At 37.6% G+C, this 19,724-nt stretch overlaps 1 protein-coding gene across 3 annotated transcripts; it reads right to left on the bottom strand.

Moving 5' to 3' along the window:
• Positions 1-788: 788 nt before the first annotated feature.
• On the bottom strand, positions 789-16,967 carry rcan1a (regulator of calcineurin 1a). 3 transcript variants are annotated; one of them, XM_081368507.1, is made up of 5 exons: positions 16,509-16,967; positions 4,709-5,000; positions 3,582-3,755; positions 2,127-2,286; positions 789-1,985 (listed from the first exon to the last, which is right to left on the bottom strand). In XM_081368507.1, the coding sequence occupies exons 2-5, from the start codon at positions 4,793-4,795 to the stop codon at positions 1,816-1,818; spliced, it is 591 nt and encodes a 196-aa protein (XP_081224633.1). In that variant the 5' UTR covers positions 4,796-5,000; positions 16,509-16,967; the 3' UTR covers positions 789-1,815. The 3 variants fall into 3 exon arrangements, with proteins under 3 accessions (XP_081224633.1, XP_081224631.1, XP_081224632.1); XM_081368505.1 differs by lacking the exon at positions 4,709-5,000 and having other exon boundaries at positions 16,509-16,965; XM_081368506.1 differs by lacking the exon at positions 16,509-16,967 and having other exon boundaries at positions 4,709-5,739.
• Positions 16,968-19,724: the final 2,757 nt, after the last annotated feature.

Raw genomic sequence — 19,724 nt, forward strand, 5'->3', positions numbered from 1 at the left:
TTCAGTAAGAAAAGAATATAAAATAAAAAGATTATAACAAACATACCTTATAGTCTTTGGTGGAAATGAACCTTTGGTTTACTTTAGAAGCCAAAAATTGTGTTGTGAATCTTTCCTGCTAGTCCTCTTGTGTCGTACCTTAAAAAAAAAGACTAAGGAAGACAGGATAGTATCTGAGATCATGGTTCCACCCCATTATGAACATGGAGAGACTTACTCAATGATCCAACCCTCTTAAAATGTCAACAGCTTTAATGAATATAACAAGCCAAGGTCATCAGCTTCTTCAGGGAGAAAAGTCTGAGTCTGAAAAAAGACCAATGAAATTCTGAACAGATCAGCCCCATCCCTAATTAACAGTTATGTAGGACAGAGTGATGTTTTTCAATGTATCTTTTTTACTTTAACAAGCTAGTTAAAAGATATGTTGGTGGAGATGGGAATGAGTCACATGGAGACTGTAGACATTTCTATCACCTCTGCCAGCTTGACCTTGATGCTAAATAACTCCACACGCAAGTTGAACAATGGCGTACATTGAGGCAGGCAGGAAGGCATTTGAGACTTTTACAGATTTTATTTCAAGGCAAAAAAAAAGAAAGAGAGACATATCCTTGAAAAGTCCTCGACTTGCGTCATGATTGCCATACCAGCATACTGGATGTACGCTGAGTCATCTTTTGAAAATGACTAAATGCATAAAACTCAAGAGGCATGTGGGCTGAAAGTCAGAACACTCACAATATTGCAGACTAAAATACAGTTTTGCTTAAAAAGGCCAGAACAACTTTGTGAAGAAAAACAACTTATTTTAATGACATGTTATGGCTGTTACTTATGACAGGACAAACACCCAAGCCATTTCCAAGTCAGTGACATTTTCAAAACCAAGTAAAATACAAAAAACAAAACAACATATACCATTATATACAGACATTACAAACATTAAAAGGCATCAGAAATATATTATTAAGCTCCATGTAATAAAATCAATTGATGTTCATCCTGGTAAAGAGTGTAACAGTCCTCAATCAAAACTGATTACAGTGTTATGGTCCTACAAATGACTCAAGTGCATGAAATTGAGGACCATTCCTTTCAGTACATCCTAAAAACACATCTTAAAGACTATTTGGGGAATTTTTAAAAAAGTATGTTTTGTTAAATACGTTAAAACATTGGACTCTCATATAGCCTAACTCACCTTCCCCCAGAAAAAAAAGCTGTGGACATCTAGACAAGTAAGAATGTCAGTCATACGAGAGCACTAAATTGTGATTCTGTAATTTAGGAACATGCTGAGGCACAAGGTGGAATGAGACTTACAATTGCCATATGAATGGGAAAAATAATTTTATGACAAAATATTTACTCTAGTTCAAGTTCCAATAATCTTGCACTTGAGTGTTAATTAAATAAGAGCTTGAAAATATCAAGCTAAACTAAAAGGAAACACAAAGTAATCATATCAACACACCCAATGACTGGGATTCAACATGCTTCCCAAGATCCAAAAAGCACTACACAATATGAGACTGATGTTCTCCATGGCCACAGTTACCAATGAAAGCACTCTTGAAAACTCCCAGCCTGCAGAAACATGAGTCACTCTACCATCGAACGAACGCATGCAGTGAACCCCATTGTCCTATGAGACAGTGGACATATACATCATGTCTCTCTCCACAGGGCTGAGGTTCTGTCTTAAGGCGTCCTCTAGTGGTCAGGAGAACCAACTGGGTGCCTCTGCAGATCCCCCAGAGGGTCTTGTGATAGTAAAGCAAAGATTATGGCACAATGAGAGGTTCCCTAGGATCACTGCGTGACAGTATATTCTGGACGACGGGTCTGGATGATTTTTGGACGTGGACGTCTGCCACCATCCATGTCCTCCTCATTTCCTGAGCTTTCTTGATCATTCTCGCAAACATGAACAACCACGCTGGGAGTGGTGGGAGTTCCTGGCTGGAGCTCATACTTTTCACCTGCCGTACAGAGAGAATTTATTCTTAGAAGCTCAAAGCAGGGCAAATGAAATTAATAATTTAATCGCTGACCTATTTCAGAAGTATGGACCATTCAGAAAAAAGATTCATTGAGAATGTGAGACGTTACATGTGTTGTACCTGGCCCTAGTCTGGAGATGGCACACAGAAGGTCATAGTTAATGACAGGTGTGGCGTCCTTTGCCTGCTCCCAACCCACAGGAGGTGACGGAGGAGGGGACAAGAGGAACTGCTTATCTGGTTTAGGAGGCTCCAGGTGTGGACTGCCAATGTGCACAGACTAGGAAAAAGAAAGATACATTTTTTTTGTGACAATAAGTACACAAAAAACAGGCAAATAACCAGGTGTGATGCAATAAACAGTAACAATTAAGGAATAATGTACAGTCAGTTGGTCATTATATATATATATATATATATATATATATATATATATAAAAAATAGAAAAATACAAATATTTATTAAATAATTTACTATATAATAACAATGCTATTATTTAGTTGTTTTGTTTATACAGTTATAGTCAGTTCATTGTTATTGTAAAATAAACCCTGACGCAAAGTGAAAAGTCATTTATACAAACATCTGACTGCAGAATGCCACAACTGACCAATCAGAATCAAGTTAAAACATTTTTTATAAAAATAATAAAATTAAAGATAATAAAGATATTTATTGTTATTAAATGATACAATTATATATTAATTTTATAATCTTAAAGGGTTAGTTCACCCAAAAATGAAAATTCTGTCAGTAATTACTCACCCTCATGTTGTTCCAACCGCGTAAGACCTTCATTCATCTTCGGAACACAAATTAAGATATTTTTGATGAAATCTGAGCCATGTCTCACTCCTCCATAGGCTGCTATGTGACCGAAACTTGCTGGCCCAGAAAAGTTATTAAAAAGATCGTTAATATAGTCCAAGTAACTCCAGTGGCTCAATCTTAAGTTTATCAAGCGACGATAATACTTTTTGTGCGCAAAAACAAACAAAAATAACGACTTTATTCCACTTTTCATTTCCTTCTCTCTGGGCCTCGTAGTGTTTTTGCGCTGCGCGTCTGTGTTGCACGTCATCACGCATCACACACATGACCCACTTCGGCCAATAGTGAGCCTACGTGGTGACGTGTAACACAGACGCGCTGCGCAAAAACACTACGCGAACCAACTAGAGGTCCAGAGAGAAGGAAATGAATAGTGGAATAAAGTCGTTATTTTTGTTTGTTTTTGCGCACAAAAAGTATTCTCGTCGCTTGATAAACTTAAGATTGAGCTACTGGAGTCACTTGGACTATATTAACGATCTCTTTAATAACTTTTCTGGGCCAGCAAGTTTCGGTCACATAGCAGCCTATGGAGGAGTGAGACATGGCTCAGATTTCATCAAAAATATCTTAATTTGTGTTCCGAAGATGAACGAAGGTCTTACGCAGTTGGAACAACATGAGGGTGAGTAATTACTGACAGAATTTTCATTTTTGGGTGAACTAACCCTTTAATATACACAAATAATACAAAAAATATTTTACACACAGATATTTTTATAGGCTACTTTTAGGTGACATACCTGGGCAAAATACAGTCGCACCTCCCTGCCGTTGAAGTCACTTTTGTGGAGTTTTGCTCTTGCCTCCGCAGCGGCCAGAGCATTGGTAAAGTTTATCCTCACCCGACGGAAACTCTTGAAGAACTGGAAGGTGACGTTTCGGTCAAAGGCACGGAACAGATCCTCAAAACTAGCCTGTGGGTGAGAGGAAAACATCTCAAATTAATACATCTGACTATGTATCTTCATGGAAACAGCAGTAAGAAATGAACATTTTGCTGTTGAAGCAAGAAGAGTACATAAATAAACATTCCCTGTGGAGTAATCTGATTACTGATAAAGCCTCCATTTAGGCTCAGACAGGCAACCTTTATAAAAAAAAAACTTAATCCTAAACCACTTGATTACCAACCACCCTGTGGCGAGGCTGTGCTTGTAAGACTTTATGGTGCTGAATCCATTTATCTTGTTTTTGGGGATACTGCCAGATTGTTATTCAGTAAACGCTTCTATATTAAACCTTACTGACGCACATAGTACTAATCTAATACACATCCTAAAAATGACCACGTCTGCCAGTGCTCGACAAGATATTGGTTTCCAAGGTAACAGAGACTTGCTGCACAGTGTGAACATGCAGACGTACTATCCTGATGGACCATTTCAAGCTATGCAGAGATTTAGTAGAGTATGATCCACAAATCCTGGGTTATTCCTATTGGGCAAGTTAAGTGCAGTGTATGCATGTGTGCGTAAGAGCTTACGTCAGATTCAAAAACCCCAAACTGTCCATACAAACGCTCATTAAATGTCCCAACAGCATCTTATTCCATGATCTAACTTAACCACCCCTACAACAACCAACCAACTGATCATTAGCTTAATACATAAATTACACACAAGTAGGTCATTTGGTCAACCCCAAACCACACAAAGCACAAATCAAATTTAGTCATCATCAATAAAGACAAAAGGTTATATAAGGGTATTCAAACAGCTTTCGGATCTCTTTCTATTATTGTCATTCATTCTGATTAATGGCTGAAACAACTATATTCCAGCAGTTTAATGTATTTTTCTTTTCTAGTATTTATTTAAAGTGTAATGCTATTTCAATATTGTAAGGCACCATGCCAATGAAGCCTTACCCTCTCTTCGGGTCTGTTAAACATATCCAGATCCTCTAAGGAAGCGATAAGGCAGAAAGGGTTGCACTTCATGGTTTTCAGGTGCATGACTGAAGCCCGTTGACGGATCCTCCGGAGGACTTGAGAGCTTAGAGAACGTAAAGGGCAGGAGGGGTTGAGACGTGTCCGTTTTGCCTTCCCCAGCGTGAGGACACGAATGACGCCTGCTTTCAGGAAACAAATGCTTTCGAAATCACCCTCTTCGCTCCTGCTTTCCCTGTACTTCTCAGACGGTCTCAGTCCCGCGGAGAGCCTTGAGCATTTTCAGAAAGGAAATGGGTCAAACTGAGTAATGCATACACAAATATAAGCCCAGCGTCTTTGTAGGCGACTGTGGTCACGTGATGCTACTTTGCCGAGAGAGAATCTTCTGGAATCGCCTGTGCTCCTGCACCACGGATCAAACGTCTGGAATGCTTGGTAAGACTGCAGCTCACTCATCCGTCTCGTTTTATATAAAGGTCCCTCACAACTGCACAACAACAGGCTCCGCCCACTGCAGACTCCGCCTCACCTTTTCCATTCTGTACTGAAACCAATTGCTCTGCTGACTAATCATAGACACACACACACACACACACCCTGAGAGTGCAAGTCCTGGAAACTATGTGACACTGCTTTCCATGCGGCTCAGATTCAGTTCGGCCAATCTCTGCTCAATTCAGTCACACTATTTCAGGACACACGGTGTGGTAAAACAATAATCTGTATCGCTCATCTCACTGTATATCTCTTTTACGCTTCCCCTCCCATCTTGATGGAAAATCTAAATCAGCTGAGCTGGGCAGAAGGGCAGCTGTGTTATCAAGCGCTGCCCGCAGCATATTTTCCATGGGTGTTAATTCCTCTCGTTTTCTCCTGTCTGACTCCAGGGGCTGTGGATTTGTCCTGTTATTATTGAAGAGCAGCTTTTCTTTTGCTATCTGTTTAAGTGGCATTCAGCTGTCACATTGTCAGACTTATTTTTAACACTGATCTGCATGACGTTATTCTCTCCGAGTCTTGCAAGTATTAGAAACACTATCCATATTCTCCCTTCGATTGTGTAAACATCGAGACTATTACTAAATAGGCTACTGAAACTGAAGACAGTATGCTGATGCACAGAGATTAACTGTAATTTTCTAAGGTAAACACATTTGGCCTTTTAATTAAAATTGGGAATATTTATAGGATTGATAACACTTAAAATGCAGTTCTCCAAAAAAAAAAAAAAGAAAAAGAAAAAGAAAAAAACCTTGCTGGTCTGTGGACAGCATTGAGAAAAAAATGCTAAATGCAAATAAAAATGACACAATGTAATCTTACAAAGTATTTATATTTCAAATAAATGATGTTCTTTTGAACTTTCAATTCATCAAAGAATCCTGAAAAAAAGTGGTCACGGTTTCCACAAAACTATAAAGAAGCACTACCATTTTTATATGACATATAATTAAAAATGTTTCTTGTACACCAAATCGGCATATTCAAATGATTTCTGTAATATCATGTGACACTGAGGACTTGAGTAACAATGCTGCAAATTCAGCTTTGCTGTTACAGGAATAAACTATATTTTAAAATACATTTAACAGAAAACAGTTTTGTAAATTGTAACAATATTTCACAATATTGCCGTTTTACTTTTTTTTTTTTAATCAAATAAACATAGCCTTCTATAAGAATATAAGAGACTACTTTCTAAAACATTTTTTACATTTATTATTATTGCCATTTTATTACAGAGGAGAGTAGAGAGTACAGAAGAGGTGAAAAGTGCACTGGAAAAAGTTGTGGGATGCTGGAGACGGATTTCGAATGGATTTTAACATCCAAAACAGAACATAACTAACTCTGACTATTCTTCAGTCCATGCACATAATCACAAGCACATTTCTTTTATCTCTATTTACTGACTAATTATATCTCTCAAATTATATAAAACCTTGAAGTGAACATTCTTCCCATTCTTTCCACACAAACTTTCCACCGCTCAATCTGGTAAAGAGATAAGAGATACGATCTACACTAGCCATAGGCATCTGTCAGTCATGTGTGCAGATGTTTTAGTCAAAAGCTGGGATTCCAGTGGAACAAAGCCTCTTATTAGAGAATGGAAAAGCAAAAAAAAAAAAACATGAAACCAAATAACAAAGAGAAAGAAACAAGGTGGAAAAAGGTGAACAGAGCAGCATTGTGTTGCTGTATTTTGTGTATGCTTTTATAGGGGTGGAAAGCATCTGACAGGTGTTATTATGAAAAACATTATACATTAAAACCATTTCTTTCCATTCAGAAGCGTAAAACAAGTTGAATTCCTCATTTTCAAATGGCTAGATCCAAAATATTAGCTAAGTCCATCAAAGTTATGACAAATCTACCGTTACTGTAATTACAACTTTAGGTTCTTATGTACTGTTTAAGTTACAGCAAATAAAAGGATTATCAAACGTAAAAGTTACAGCAGGAAAAATATCATCTACTGCAAATAAAGTTTTGAAAAGTATTTAATAATAATAATAATAATAATTATTATTATTATTTTACAACTGAATTTGCCTTAATTTGATGTTACTTTATTATTAATAGTAATAATAATAATAATTATCAAAGTAAAAGCAAATTAAATTATCTACCGTCAATGTAAAGGAACTTCAATTCTTATATTTACCATTTATGTATTGGCAAATTAAGAACTTAAAAATAACTTTATGTGGATAAAATAATTACGTATTACGCAAGTAACAGGTCATTATTTTGTTAAATGGCAAATTAAATTCTTGTCTACCCCCAAAGGAAATTATTAAGTATTATTTTCTGTGGAAAGTGGGCCATGGCACAAGGTGTAGAGAGCACATATTATTAGCCTACCTAAAAATAATAGCCGGAACTGACCTGAGGTTAAGGTCAGGACTTAGCTCCATTTCAAGCTTTCAGAAACTATGAGCATGACTTAGCCTACAGGCTGATGTCACTCATTTGTCCACTTACATGGCACATTTCATGTTTAGAAGCACCAATTCAGGAAGTGGGTTCGAACTTCCAAGAAAGTTTCTAAATGAGTCAGTGTTTTGCTTATAAGACCCTAGCTGTGGTTTTGATATCAGAATAGGTTTACTCAGAGAATGTGAATTCATCTGACACATTTAAAAAAACAGCTTATATTTTCCACTAAGACACCCAGCTGAGTTTATGACAGCTCGAGGACCCATGTCGCACAGAGCAAGTGTCAAAACTCCTTCCAGACTTTCCACAGAAAGCAGCAACCAAAGTGGATTTTTTCATCATGAGAAACTCAGCTGACTGTGAATAACCTCACACACAAAAAAAAGTCACACATTTTGACACATTTATTGCCTGCAGAGAAAATATACAGTGAAACTAGACAGTGTAACATATCCCAGAAAAGTGTTTCTTAACTAGTTAAACTAAAGCAGCAAAGATCAATAAAGCCTTGGAAATTATGCTTTTGATTTATGTTTCAATTTACAATGGCCTAAACTACACAACACTTTCACATGTTAACAATAGACACAAATTTCTTTGTTTGCAACACATAGTCATAAAAACAGAAGATGATCCTCATGTATATTGTGAATATAGGTTGTACATGTGGAAACTTGAACAAAATTTATATTATAACAAAATTTATATTATAAGCAAATGGTGAATGTGGCAGGAGAAAGATTTTTGGCTGTTGAGAGCAATTAAGAACAAAAACGTGACATGAAATACCATCCATGTACCTTCCCATCCTTCTTCTCTGAGTAAGAGAAGGTAGAGGTAAATGTATCCGTTGTGTTCGTCGTAACGAAGTTAACGTGTTCACATCTGTCAACTGTCATTCTGACTGTGACTCCGGTCCGGAGATATTGAACTCAGTGAAGAAAGTACTCGGATGTTCTTTCGGGGATTTCTAGGTGTTATATTTCTTGTCGAGTTTTATTAAATCTTGATTTCTCACAACGTGTGCTTTTTCTGGGTGAGATAGAGTGAACTGCAACGCTAATAGAGTCTCACATCACATATCCATGCACAGACCAAAGGCTAAGGTCAGAATTAAATAACACATTCAAATTCATATCGTTTACCAGAGCACTTTGAATGTACGATATGTGTCGCATGGGATCAGACTTTTTAAAAAAGATTGATGCTGGACGTTATTCACTTGCAAGCGCGATCGGGACTTTTTTTTTTTTTATATCTCATTTTGTCATCCATAAAAGAAAGAAGGGCATACAGCATTAGAACAACACAGGGTGAATAATTTATGACTTAATTTTCATTTTAGGGTGAACTATCCCTTTAAGACTTTAGACCTCCCACGCTGTTAAATGGTCATTAGCTTGAGTTGAAAGCAGATGGAAAACAGCATACAGGTGGATCACAAAACTGCATGTATTGCACTAGTTTGTTTACAACTGTTCCACTGTAAATAGCCAAGTTCAAAGAACTGAGGGTGGAAGATGATACTACAATGATAGGTTCTGAAATTAGGTTTGTTTGCTGGGGCGGAGATGATGATCATCTGCATTATGGAGGTAAAAAAAAAAGAAGAAAAAAAAGAAGTCAAATTACGAGCTAAGAACTGGTGAAAATGCAAAAAGAAACTGTTTATTCCAGTGAAACTTGTGCATGAAAACATGCACCCAATTAAAGTTTGTGTGGCTTTAGGCTTACCAAAATCTATCTACTTCTCTTAAAGGTACAATATGTAACTTTTTTGCTTTAAAAATAGCAAAAATCACTATATATTTTTTTTTAGTTGTGTACTTACATTATCCCGACTGTTTCCAACAACTTTCAAACCAGGAGAAATTTGTAATTTAATTCGAAGACACGTCACGTTTCTTTATTTCCGTTTTGTCGTCGTCAATGGCGTCATATCAGCGTTCGCCCTGGTTTCCGCTCGTACTGCCATAGAAACCAGAGCCCTCTGATAGTAACCAAGGCGACAGACGTGGACAACTGTGTAGTTCACAATGTCTATTTGCACGCTGTTGTTGTTTCGTTCAAACATTATGGACCATGGCAAGCAGACTTTGGCTAAAAAAGGAGAACTAAAACGAGAATCAATATCAGCGCTGTGTTTTCGAGATGCAGAGAGCTCCCATAGACAGTATTATAAACGAGAGCTCCACGTCCGAGACTTCGACCGCTCCTACATGTACTTTATTAAACAGGTGAGCACATTTACATAAAACTAATCAATGTTATATAGTTCAACAATAATAAAATGTTAGAATATGATCTGTATGTTATTCTAATGTTGATCTAGCTCACTGCTAGTCTCATACAGACAAACTAACACAGAATAACATACATTTCAACACATTCAAATGCAGTTTAGTGTGCTAGTGTAATGTTAGACCAAGTGAAACAGCGCTGTGTTACCTCACAAGTTTTATTTGTCTAATAAACTGACCTGTGAGAAGTACTTCTGCACTTGCGTGTAGTTCGGTAGAATGAAATGTCCATATTCCTTTTATATCCGCGGGACTCGCGTCGCGTGTGTAGCTGATAGCTGTCTCTTAGCAATCCCGACCTGCTTCATATCACAGTCATGATAAAAACATTGATGTATTTACTCATCCATAAACATTATTAGATCGGTTGGCTTGACGTTGACGACAAGATACATAATTCTTAGCAAATATTGCCTCATCAAACTATGCCTTTGTTATTGTAAGAGGTTAGCGACCCCTAGCGGTGAAAAAAATTACATACTGTACGTTTAAATTCCCCATGAAATCAAAATTTAAGTTATTTTGGCTTTTAATATGAATATGTTAGCCTTAAGTTTATTTATAAACTAGTGTGCTCCAAAACAATGACAAAATTCATATTTAGAAGATATAAGCGTCTCTCACTTCAGCCAATATGGATCACCTTTTCACACATTTAGTATTTTCTACATGGTGAATGGCACATAGTGCACTATAAAGGGGATAGGGAACGATTCAGACAGTGTAAATATGCTTTCTATAGGGGCGATTGAAGTCTAATGTCACACTGGGAGCATAATTGTATAGAATATGTTTTCAACCTAAAGGATGATGTTAGACAAACTGCAGTAGTAACTTTACCCATTAACGCAGAATTCAATTTATTATTCAATAACAAGTACATCAGCTATTTTACAACAGCTTCATACAAGGCAACTCCACAAGAATGTAGGCTAAACGCATTTTTAAAAAAACTCAAGATGACCAAAATGTTTCTGCCATTGAAAAACTCATACTGATTGATCACTAACTGAATCTGCGTTTACATTACCCTAATAATCCATCTGTAATCGGACTAGTAGCACAGTCAAAATAAGAAAGTCACATGATGTAACCACATCAATCGGAATTAATTGGCCAAATTCTATTTAAATTTCATTCGGATTGTTCGATAGGCCATGTAAACACTTGAACAGATTGAAAACCGAAACTGGAGAGTTCTGCGCATGTGCAATGACGTAGAACTATAAGGTAATGACGTATGATGGACTGAACAAGCTGTTGTTGGTTTGAGCATAAACAACATCTGCAAAGTTACAATTCACAAAGTTCAAAGCAAAGGGAGATATTTGCTTTTAAAGAACTAGCTTTTTAAGGACTAAACAAGGTAGTAACTACATAATATTCCTCCTGGATTAGTGACATCACCAACCCTAAAATTTACATAAACCCCGCCCCCGGAACACGATTTATAGATTTTTAAGACAGAATATGCTAATCAATGACTAGAAGATAACTACACATAAGCTACATAAATTCATCAACTAACCATTCAGAAATGTCCTGTTGCTTCTACATGTTGTCACTTCTTGAGTCTCTCCATCTTTCTGAATCCGGTTTGAACATAAATGGCTAAACGTGTTTGAAATTTTCAGTCCAGGCCATCCTTAAAAATATTTTGGTTTGCAGTAACAGCAAAAAAAAAAGAAAAAAAGGGTCGGTAGGTAGGTCTTTATTTTTTTATATATATAAAAAATAATATAAAAAAGTATATTTTTTTAATAATAAAAAAAAAATCGGGGTCGGGGGGGTCTTGAGAGAACATTTTTCACCGATGTCTAGGGGCTGTTTACACCAGGCCACTTTGCGTTTTCTCAGATCGGATTGCAATCTGATTGATCAAAACGATTCAATTATTTACACCTGGTTACATAGATGTGTGTTGTTGTTTTTTTGCGGATATAACCGATCTTCAATTCCCGCTATATGCAGATTTAATGCAGTGCACCGAAAGCAACAGTTATTATTTTATTGGTCAACAGCTAAAATTTCTGAATCAAAGCCCGCAATAAGAGAAAGCGGAAACAGCCCTGGTAAGATCATTTCGTTTCTTTACATTTAATGAAGATGATCGTGTGTTAAGCGTCTGCGACTTACTTTCACTTTGATTTGCGATAGCACGTTGATGCTTAGCTTCTCATCTGCGGCGATGCGTGTTGCAGTAGCGTCGTCATTACTGACTAAAACATGACATGTAGCCTATATAACACGCTTTCACATGTTTATTTTTTAATAAACCATATTCAACAACATAAAAATGAAATAATCTTTAGAGTAAAGCCGCAGCCATCATTACCAAGCGCGAACCATTGACAGTGAATGAAACGGAGCGATCTTAGCCTGCAGGCCGTAGTGTGACATGCGTAAACCTGGTGTAAACATAATGACGCGCCACGAGTTTTTATTTAAAAGAAAGAACGTAGCTTATGTTTGTATGTATGTCTAAGCAATTTATATTCACAATACTTAATAACTTATATTATTTTATTGCATTTGTATTAGTTGTTTGAAGAGTTAAAAAAAAAATTGGTCGGTCTTAACGCAAGTTTACAACCGGCAAGTCGGTCGGACTAAAAGGGGAAATAAATAAATAATTGGGTCGGTACTAAATTGACAGGGTCGGTCGGGTTACGGCAAACAAGAATATTTTTAAGGATGGCCCCATGTTTGTGTGAGGTAATCGGAGCTGCTAACACACACACACACACACACACACACACACACACACATACAGCTGTTGAAGCTCCGCCCTCTGTGCCACTAGCAGCAGCTCATTTGCATTTAAAGGAACAGACACAGAACGGTGCATTTTTGCTCACCCTCAAAAAAAGACAATTTTAACATGCTATATAAAAATATCTGTGGGGTATTTTGAACTAAAACTTCACATACACACTCTTAGTTTACATCTTGTGAAAAGGGCATTATACCACCCCTTTAAACTGACTAGGAATTAAACGGTGTGGAATGACCTGTGCATTAACCGGTTTAATTCCTTCCAGCCAATCAGAATCGAGTATTCAGACAGACCATGGTATAAAGTTTTATAAATGTCATGTCATTCTAAAATTGTCCCTCCACTCATCGTCTGTGAAGAGGTGCAGGACAACATTGTCTTATCAGCAGGGCCGTCCCAAGCATGGGGCAGGGACCAGCGGAAGGTAGCGGAAGCGGGGCCTCCGTCGGACTATTCGCGATCGCGTTCTGGGGGGCGGGAGTCCTTCCTTCAGACTCTCATCTGCAGACGCCTTGTTTTGGACGCAGGAAGGGGTGTGTTTACTGCTTGAAATATATAAGCAGCATGGTGCAAAGCTTCATGTGCTCGTTGTCTCCTAATTAGGACCTGAAATAGATAATAGCCGCTTTCCGACCGGAGGAACCTTTTCACAGTTCCTAGAACTATTGGCTAAAGTACCCGGATGTCGGCGTGTTCGCACCGCAGGAACTAGGGACGATTTTAGTTCTAACGTGACGTTAGTGTACGCTGACTGGCCGAACGCACGCGGAACACCAGCACCCGCCATTTTTAAAACAGCTAGAATGTAAACACACAGATTATAGCCTATATATTTACTCCAGAAACTAACTATACAAACATGGAAAACAGTGATATATGGGTCTCTAAACCTTAATGCTGAAGAGAAAATCCAACGCAACTTAGACAGATCGCTAACTAATAAACACAGAGAATGCGAGCATTGTTTGCTCTGGCGTTCTCAGCGCCGTCAAAATAAAAGTCACCGTGCTTGCGTCACTCCCTTACCCCTCCTACCAGTTCCTATGGCCACTTGGCCAGTGCGAACGCAAACAGCAAAACCGAGTTTGGGGAGAGTAGTTCATAGAACTGTTTAGAAATGGACAGTTCCTATAACTAAGTTCCTGTAACTACTTGGTCGGAAAGCGGCTAATATTAAAGGTGGTATCAGTGATTTCAGGCCCAAAAATATTTTTATCACATTCATCTAATCTTTCCTAACTATCCGCTAGCTGCCCGCCCCATAAGCAAGCCGTCAAAAAAACGCGTCTCTGTAGGCAGCCTAGGCTCTGAGATCTGCACACAAAAACAAATGGTTTAGCCAAACACTCAAAACCAAAACAAATAGTGTTCCAACCAATCACCGACAGGGGGAGGGTGTTGTGAGGTTTTGAGCCAGCTTTTTCTTCAGCTCTGACTTTGCGTGCAGCCGTGCACGAGCACAAAACCTCACAACACCCTCCCCCTGTCGGTGATTGGTTGGAACACTATTTGTTTTGGTTTTGAGTGTTTGGCTAAACCATTTGTTTTTGTGTGCAGATCTCAGAGCCTAGGCTGCCTACAGAGACGCGTTTTTTTGACGGCATGCTTATGGGGCGGGCAGCTAGCGGATCGTTAGGAAAGATTAGATGAATGTGATAAAAAATATTTTTGGGCCTGAAATCACTGATACCACCTTTAAGACTGCTTTTTAAAACAAAGAAAAGGAGGATGGCTAGTATGTGCCAACAGCAGGAAACTCTGTATATTCCTGTGGTGTGTCAAAAGATCAAATTCGATTTGAAACTTGTGACAGACCTAGATGTGCACATCAACCCGATCATTTTATTTAGCGTTCATGTAAACTTCGTTCAGATTCATCAATCGGAATGATTTCATTATGACTGAAAGAAACAAAAGGTGTCCATGTAAACATAGCTAATGTCTATGGTGGTTACATGTCCTGCTCCTTCAATCATATTTTAGAACCGGAACCATCAGCATTGTAATACATGTTGCTTCCTGTTTCCATATTGCAAAACACAATGGAACAGATTTTCCATTTTTTTCCATTCTCAACAGCAGACTATTTTCTATCTCTAGTATGCTCTCATCCCATTTCCATTCAACTCAAGGTTTCCACCCTATTTGGAAAATTGCACACACCAGAAACATGTTGCCTGACTCAAATATAACCTACTTGTGCTATGGACAACTTCTAGTCTTTGGATATCAATGCTTGCATTATTGTGTATTACACCCCAAAGTCTTATGAACAAATGCTAATTTATCACCAGGCATGACAAACTGACAAAAACTCTGTAGTGCGTCACTGTGGTAAATTAATCTCTAAACTGGACTGTATAAAAAAGGGTAGTTGAAACAAGTCATTTCTATAGTACATTATAATAACAATGTCTATAACTTGACTTAAGGCTGTCTGATGACTAGGATTTGTGTAACAGCTCAACAAAAGTGACGTCAAGTGGAAAATTTCTTCAGCCATAACAAACACACCTATTCACCACTCCAATGTCATAATAATCTTGTAGGGAAAAAAAGCAAACAAATGAGTCCATTATGGGTTGTTATTTATTGTTTTTGTTTATTCACTCAGCTACTTGACTTGTAAATTACTCCAATATTTCAGACCTAAACTCAAAGGACGCAGAGGAATATAATAAATCTCCATTTCTTGAAAGCACTGGCTACTACTTCAATACATCATAAGATGCCATTAAACAGATTATGGTGGAAGTTTAAGACACCTTTAAAACACAGTGTACTGATAAATTATAAATAAATAAATAAATAAATAAATAAATAAATAAACCATACGGAACCAAACCACACAAAAATTCTGGATTGACTCAAAAACTTTTACAATGAGAATGTTATTTCCCCAAGTTCCTATTTTCCTTTTTACAATGAGGAACAAAGAAGCTGTCAGGAAAATTAAAGTCACACCACTGATGTCCAAATCTCCATAAATATTTCAAAAACTCCATTAGTCAAAAGGTTAACTAGCCGTTGTGACACTTTATACCAACAAAAAAAGCCAGTCTTTTCCAAGTTACAGGCATTCAACAGAAAATTAAAATTTTACCAGCTACACAACTTATACAACCGTATCTCGACTGCTTAATCATCAAATGATGCTTGCATTAGGCTATATCATTAGGCGAAAGATTATATCAGCTTATGGCTCATTAAATAAGATTACGGTGAAGATTAGTTCACAATCACCAGAGCTCAATTCAATAGAGCATGACACATTCACAGCATAAATGTGCAGCCAGCAACTCTATAACTGCATGGTGCTATCATGTCAATATGGACCATTAACTTTTGCATTTGATAACACAAATGTCAAACCAAGAAAACACCTGATGCCTTGAACTACAGAAAATTTGAGTTTTTTCTCAATTTTTTTTAGTCACAATAAAAATGGACAATGGACATGTCTGCTATGTTTGAAAAGGTGTCCAAATATAGTTTATCTATTGCTTTGTAATGTCAAATCACTTTTTTTGTGTAAAATGTTTTGTTTGAAAATCGTGCTGGTGCTATCTTACTTGAAAATGTCACTTGGTTTGATATTTTGATGTTCAATGCAATGGCATTTTAAAAGTCCACGAATATTTGAACATAGTCCATCCATAAATGCATCTTTGGTCTACTTATTTCGGTTATATATGCATGCCCGGTCTACATAAGATTCATGAGAGGGATACAGGAGTATGAATTCAATATTACTCACTCTTAAAGGGCTTTCAATGGCAAAAACATCCACAGGAACTTTCCAGGCCACAAGTGAATCAGTCCGGTCGGTAAAATGCACGTCCACGGTGGCCTCACTGTCCTCATTATTTGACTGCTGCATAATGTAAATATGAAACGGATAGGAAACTACTGTCTAGGTCGATGAATAGTTTTAATTCCTACTTTTTTGTGTATGTAAATCATATGGCTTGCGAGGCAAGCTAAGCTATCTGTCTACTGTATGACAATGTCATCACCCTTAAACGACTCACGCATGCTTTGGGGACCGATTTTTCAATCGGCATTGACGTGTTCAGTTGATCTTTTTTTTAACTATAAATTATGTGTTTGTCTTTTAAGCTGGAAGTTATAAGCAACCTCGATTTAACCATCATTTGCGGAAAACAGTCAGCTTCGTCGACATACCTACTCGACAACTTCCCGTTTCCTTTTTCATATTTAATGATTCCAGCAGGGGGCGGTATAAGACATCCCTGAAAATGACAGTTAAGAAATAGTATGGTTTAAGCACTGAGCGGTAATTTTTTTACTAACCCATTGTTTGCCCATTTAATGTATTTCTGCAGATTGCAAAATATCAAAATAAACGACTTGCAAGCATTTGCCGTTAAAGTCAGACATTACATTTAATGTGCATAAAAAGAGATTAGTAGAGTCATATACAAGCAGCCGAATATGCTGTCCTTGTATTAGTTCATCTCTGGCAGAGCCGTAAATCAATGCTACTCTTTGACATTATAAAGAGAACAAACTGTTAAATGACGTGTCATGTTGATATCATTATCTGATATTATTTAATTAAATCCAAATGACATTTTCTGGCCAAAGTACAAAATATATAAAAGTTTTGGCAATATTGTAATGCCTTGTTTATAGAGTTGATGCAATATGCCACATGGACGTTTTACATTTTCTACTTCGTTCACATTTACTTTGTTCACAAAAAATACTTTTTTTTTTTTTTTTTTACACAACAAAATGACACAACATGTTTGTAAACTTTACACGTGCATTTAAATTATACTCTATTGCAGGGATCAGCAACTCCGGTCCTGGAGGGCCACTGTCCTGCAGAGTTTAGCTTCAGCCCTGATAAAAACTCACCTGCCTGTATCTATCTAGTAATCCTGAAAACACTGATTGCCTTGTTCAGGTGTGTTTAATTAGGGTTGGAGCTAAACTCTGCAGGACAGTGGCCCTCCAGGACCGGAGTTGCTGATCCCTGCTCTATTGTTCCACAGACAAGGCTTAAGCGTAGTCCCAGACTAAAATGCATGTTTGAGCTGTTTTAACTGAAAGCAACTTGCACTGACATATTTTAAAATGTCAGTACCATTGTTTTCAATGGCGCCACCAGGGGGTGGCCAGGGGTGGCCGTGGCCACCCTTGGCCGACTCCTGGCCACCCCACTGGCCACCCCGCTGGCCAGTATAAATTTTAGTAGCATCAGTTATGCATTTCACCCCTAATGCACAGCCAGGCAGGCCGCTCTAGACCTTCCATCGCACACAGTAGCCAGTACTCCCCCGCCCATAGACTGTAAAAAAAATAGCCCCCGCCCCTCCGTCAATGCCGCTGTTGCGCCCTTTTACAGTCTATGTGTTGCGCGCTCAGACAGCAACAGCTCAGCGCGTGCCCGTCGGTCAACAATTTCAAAAGAAGTTAAGAAAGAAGACGAAGAAGACTACCGCGTCAGTTTGGGTGACAAAGTCATCTGAAGTCATTCCATAGCTTAATGTGAGGGACTGAAGTCTATTTAGGCCTACATCATTTAAGTTTATGGAAACTCGTTTTCGCTCCTCTGTGGCGGTCAATCATTCTCCATTCAGTATTCAAACAGCGCGCGCGCCTCTTCCGGTTGGATGCATGGTAAAACTCTCCAATATGATATATGCACATTATAATGCATTATCTGTAGATAAAAGGTTGTGGATTTGCATAAAATGACTTTATTTTGTTGGAGTTTGTTGCTGTTTTTAAACGACTCACTACCGTGTGCTTGTTAGATCACACACATCACAAGGACTATGAATCGACATCAAACGCACAATAACTGGAATTTTTAAACTGTGAAACAAATGATCAATAAACTGTTGGACAGATACACTGTAGGATTTGTGCGCTCGACATTTCTTCGCTTTGTGCCGTGAACTTTATGCTCACTTGTGCAGCGCAGCGCTGCACACTGTGACTCCATGTTGCTTTGAGCACATCATTCTGCATCCGCGATGCGCATACGCGCTTTGTGTGCTCTGTTTTGAAGCATTTCATATTATCATGGTTTTGCGCACTGAAAGATTATTAAAAGCCTATATTTTTTATACCTAGCCTGCTCAATAGATTTTAAATAAGCATAATTTAATTGTATATTATTTCTTTGTAGTGTAGGCTATATAAATATATACACTTCTGAATTCTTGACATTATTTTTATAAATATAATATATTTGTGTCTGCCAGTATCTGCTTTTCCCCAGTAACTGTTTTGTTTGCAATAATTGTACACCTTATGCCAAATATAATTGCAAAATAAAACAGAATTGTTGTGCAACTCAAAATGTTAACTGTACTGTTATTAGTCTATGCATATTATATCATTAGTAACATTAAATATAACACAATAAACCATCATATAGTATATCAGTAGGAGTTTCTTTAAGTCTTTCTGATAGTTTTCTACAGGCCGGTTTACTACAACAGTAGAAAAAAAATCTGAAATTATGGTTCATAGTTTTGGTGTGCCACCCCAAGATTTTAAGTGGCCCCATCTGGCCACCCCCATGAAAAATTTCTGGAGGCGCCACTGATTGTTTTGTCTCAAGAGCACACTGATGTTTTTTCTAAGGCACATTTATAAAAGCTACTTAAATGCCCTAATTGAACTAATCCTGGCTTAATCTATGACCTGTCTGTGAAACCAGGCCTTTTTTTGTCACTGCAGATGTCAAAACAAACCAAGATTAAACCAAATACATAACAAAATACATAGCAAGATAGCCATGTAAATTATTTTCCTAAAGATTTAACAAGTGACTATTTTCCCTAAATGAGGGGTTAGAGGCCTCAAATTGCCTTCAACATTACTAATCTAAATGATTACTTTAATACTGATTAGTTTAGTAATGATATTTTTACATTGTAAAAAAAAATTCTAGTGAAAACTGAACACTATTCCTACGATTTCTGCCATAAAG

The sequence above is a fragment of the Scardinius erythrophthalmus genome, assembly GCF_964197995.2.
Source record: "Scardinius erythrophthalmus genome assembly, chromosome: 6".
NCBI classification, from domain to species: domain Eukaryota; kingdom Metazoa; phylum Chordata; class Actinopteri; order Cypriniformes; family Leuciscidae; genus Scardinius; species Scardinius erythrophthalmus.

Bases quoted from the DNA above. Each gene is read 5' to 3' on its own strand.
- rcan1a (XM_081368505.1), bottom strand. From the start codon at position 16,631: ATGCAGCAGTCAAATAATGAGGACAGTGAGGCCACCGTGGACGTGCAT. The intron at 3,756-16,508 runs GTGAGTAATATT...TCTCACCCACAG, and splicing joins CCATTGAAAGCCCTTTAAGA to GCTAGTTTTGAGGATCTGTT. The intron at 1,986-2,126 runs GTACAACACATG...TCTGTACGGCAG, and splicing joins CATCTCCAGACTAGGGCCAG to GTGAAAAGTATGAGCTCCAG.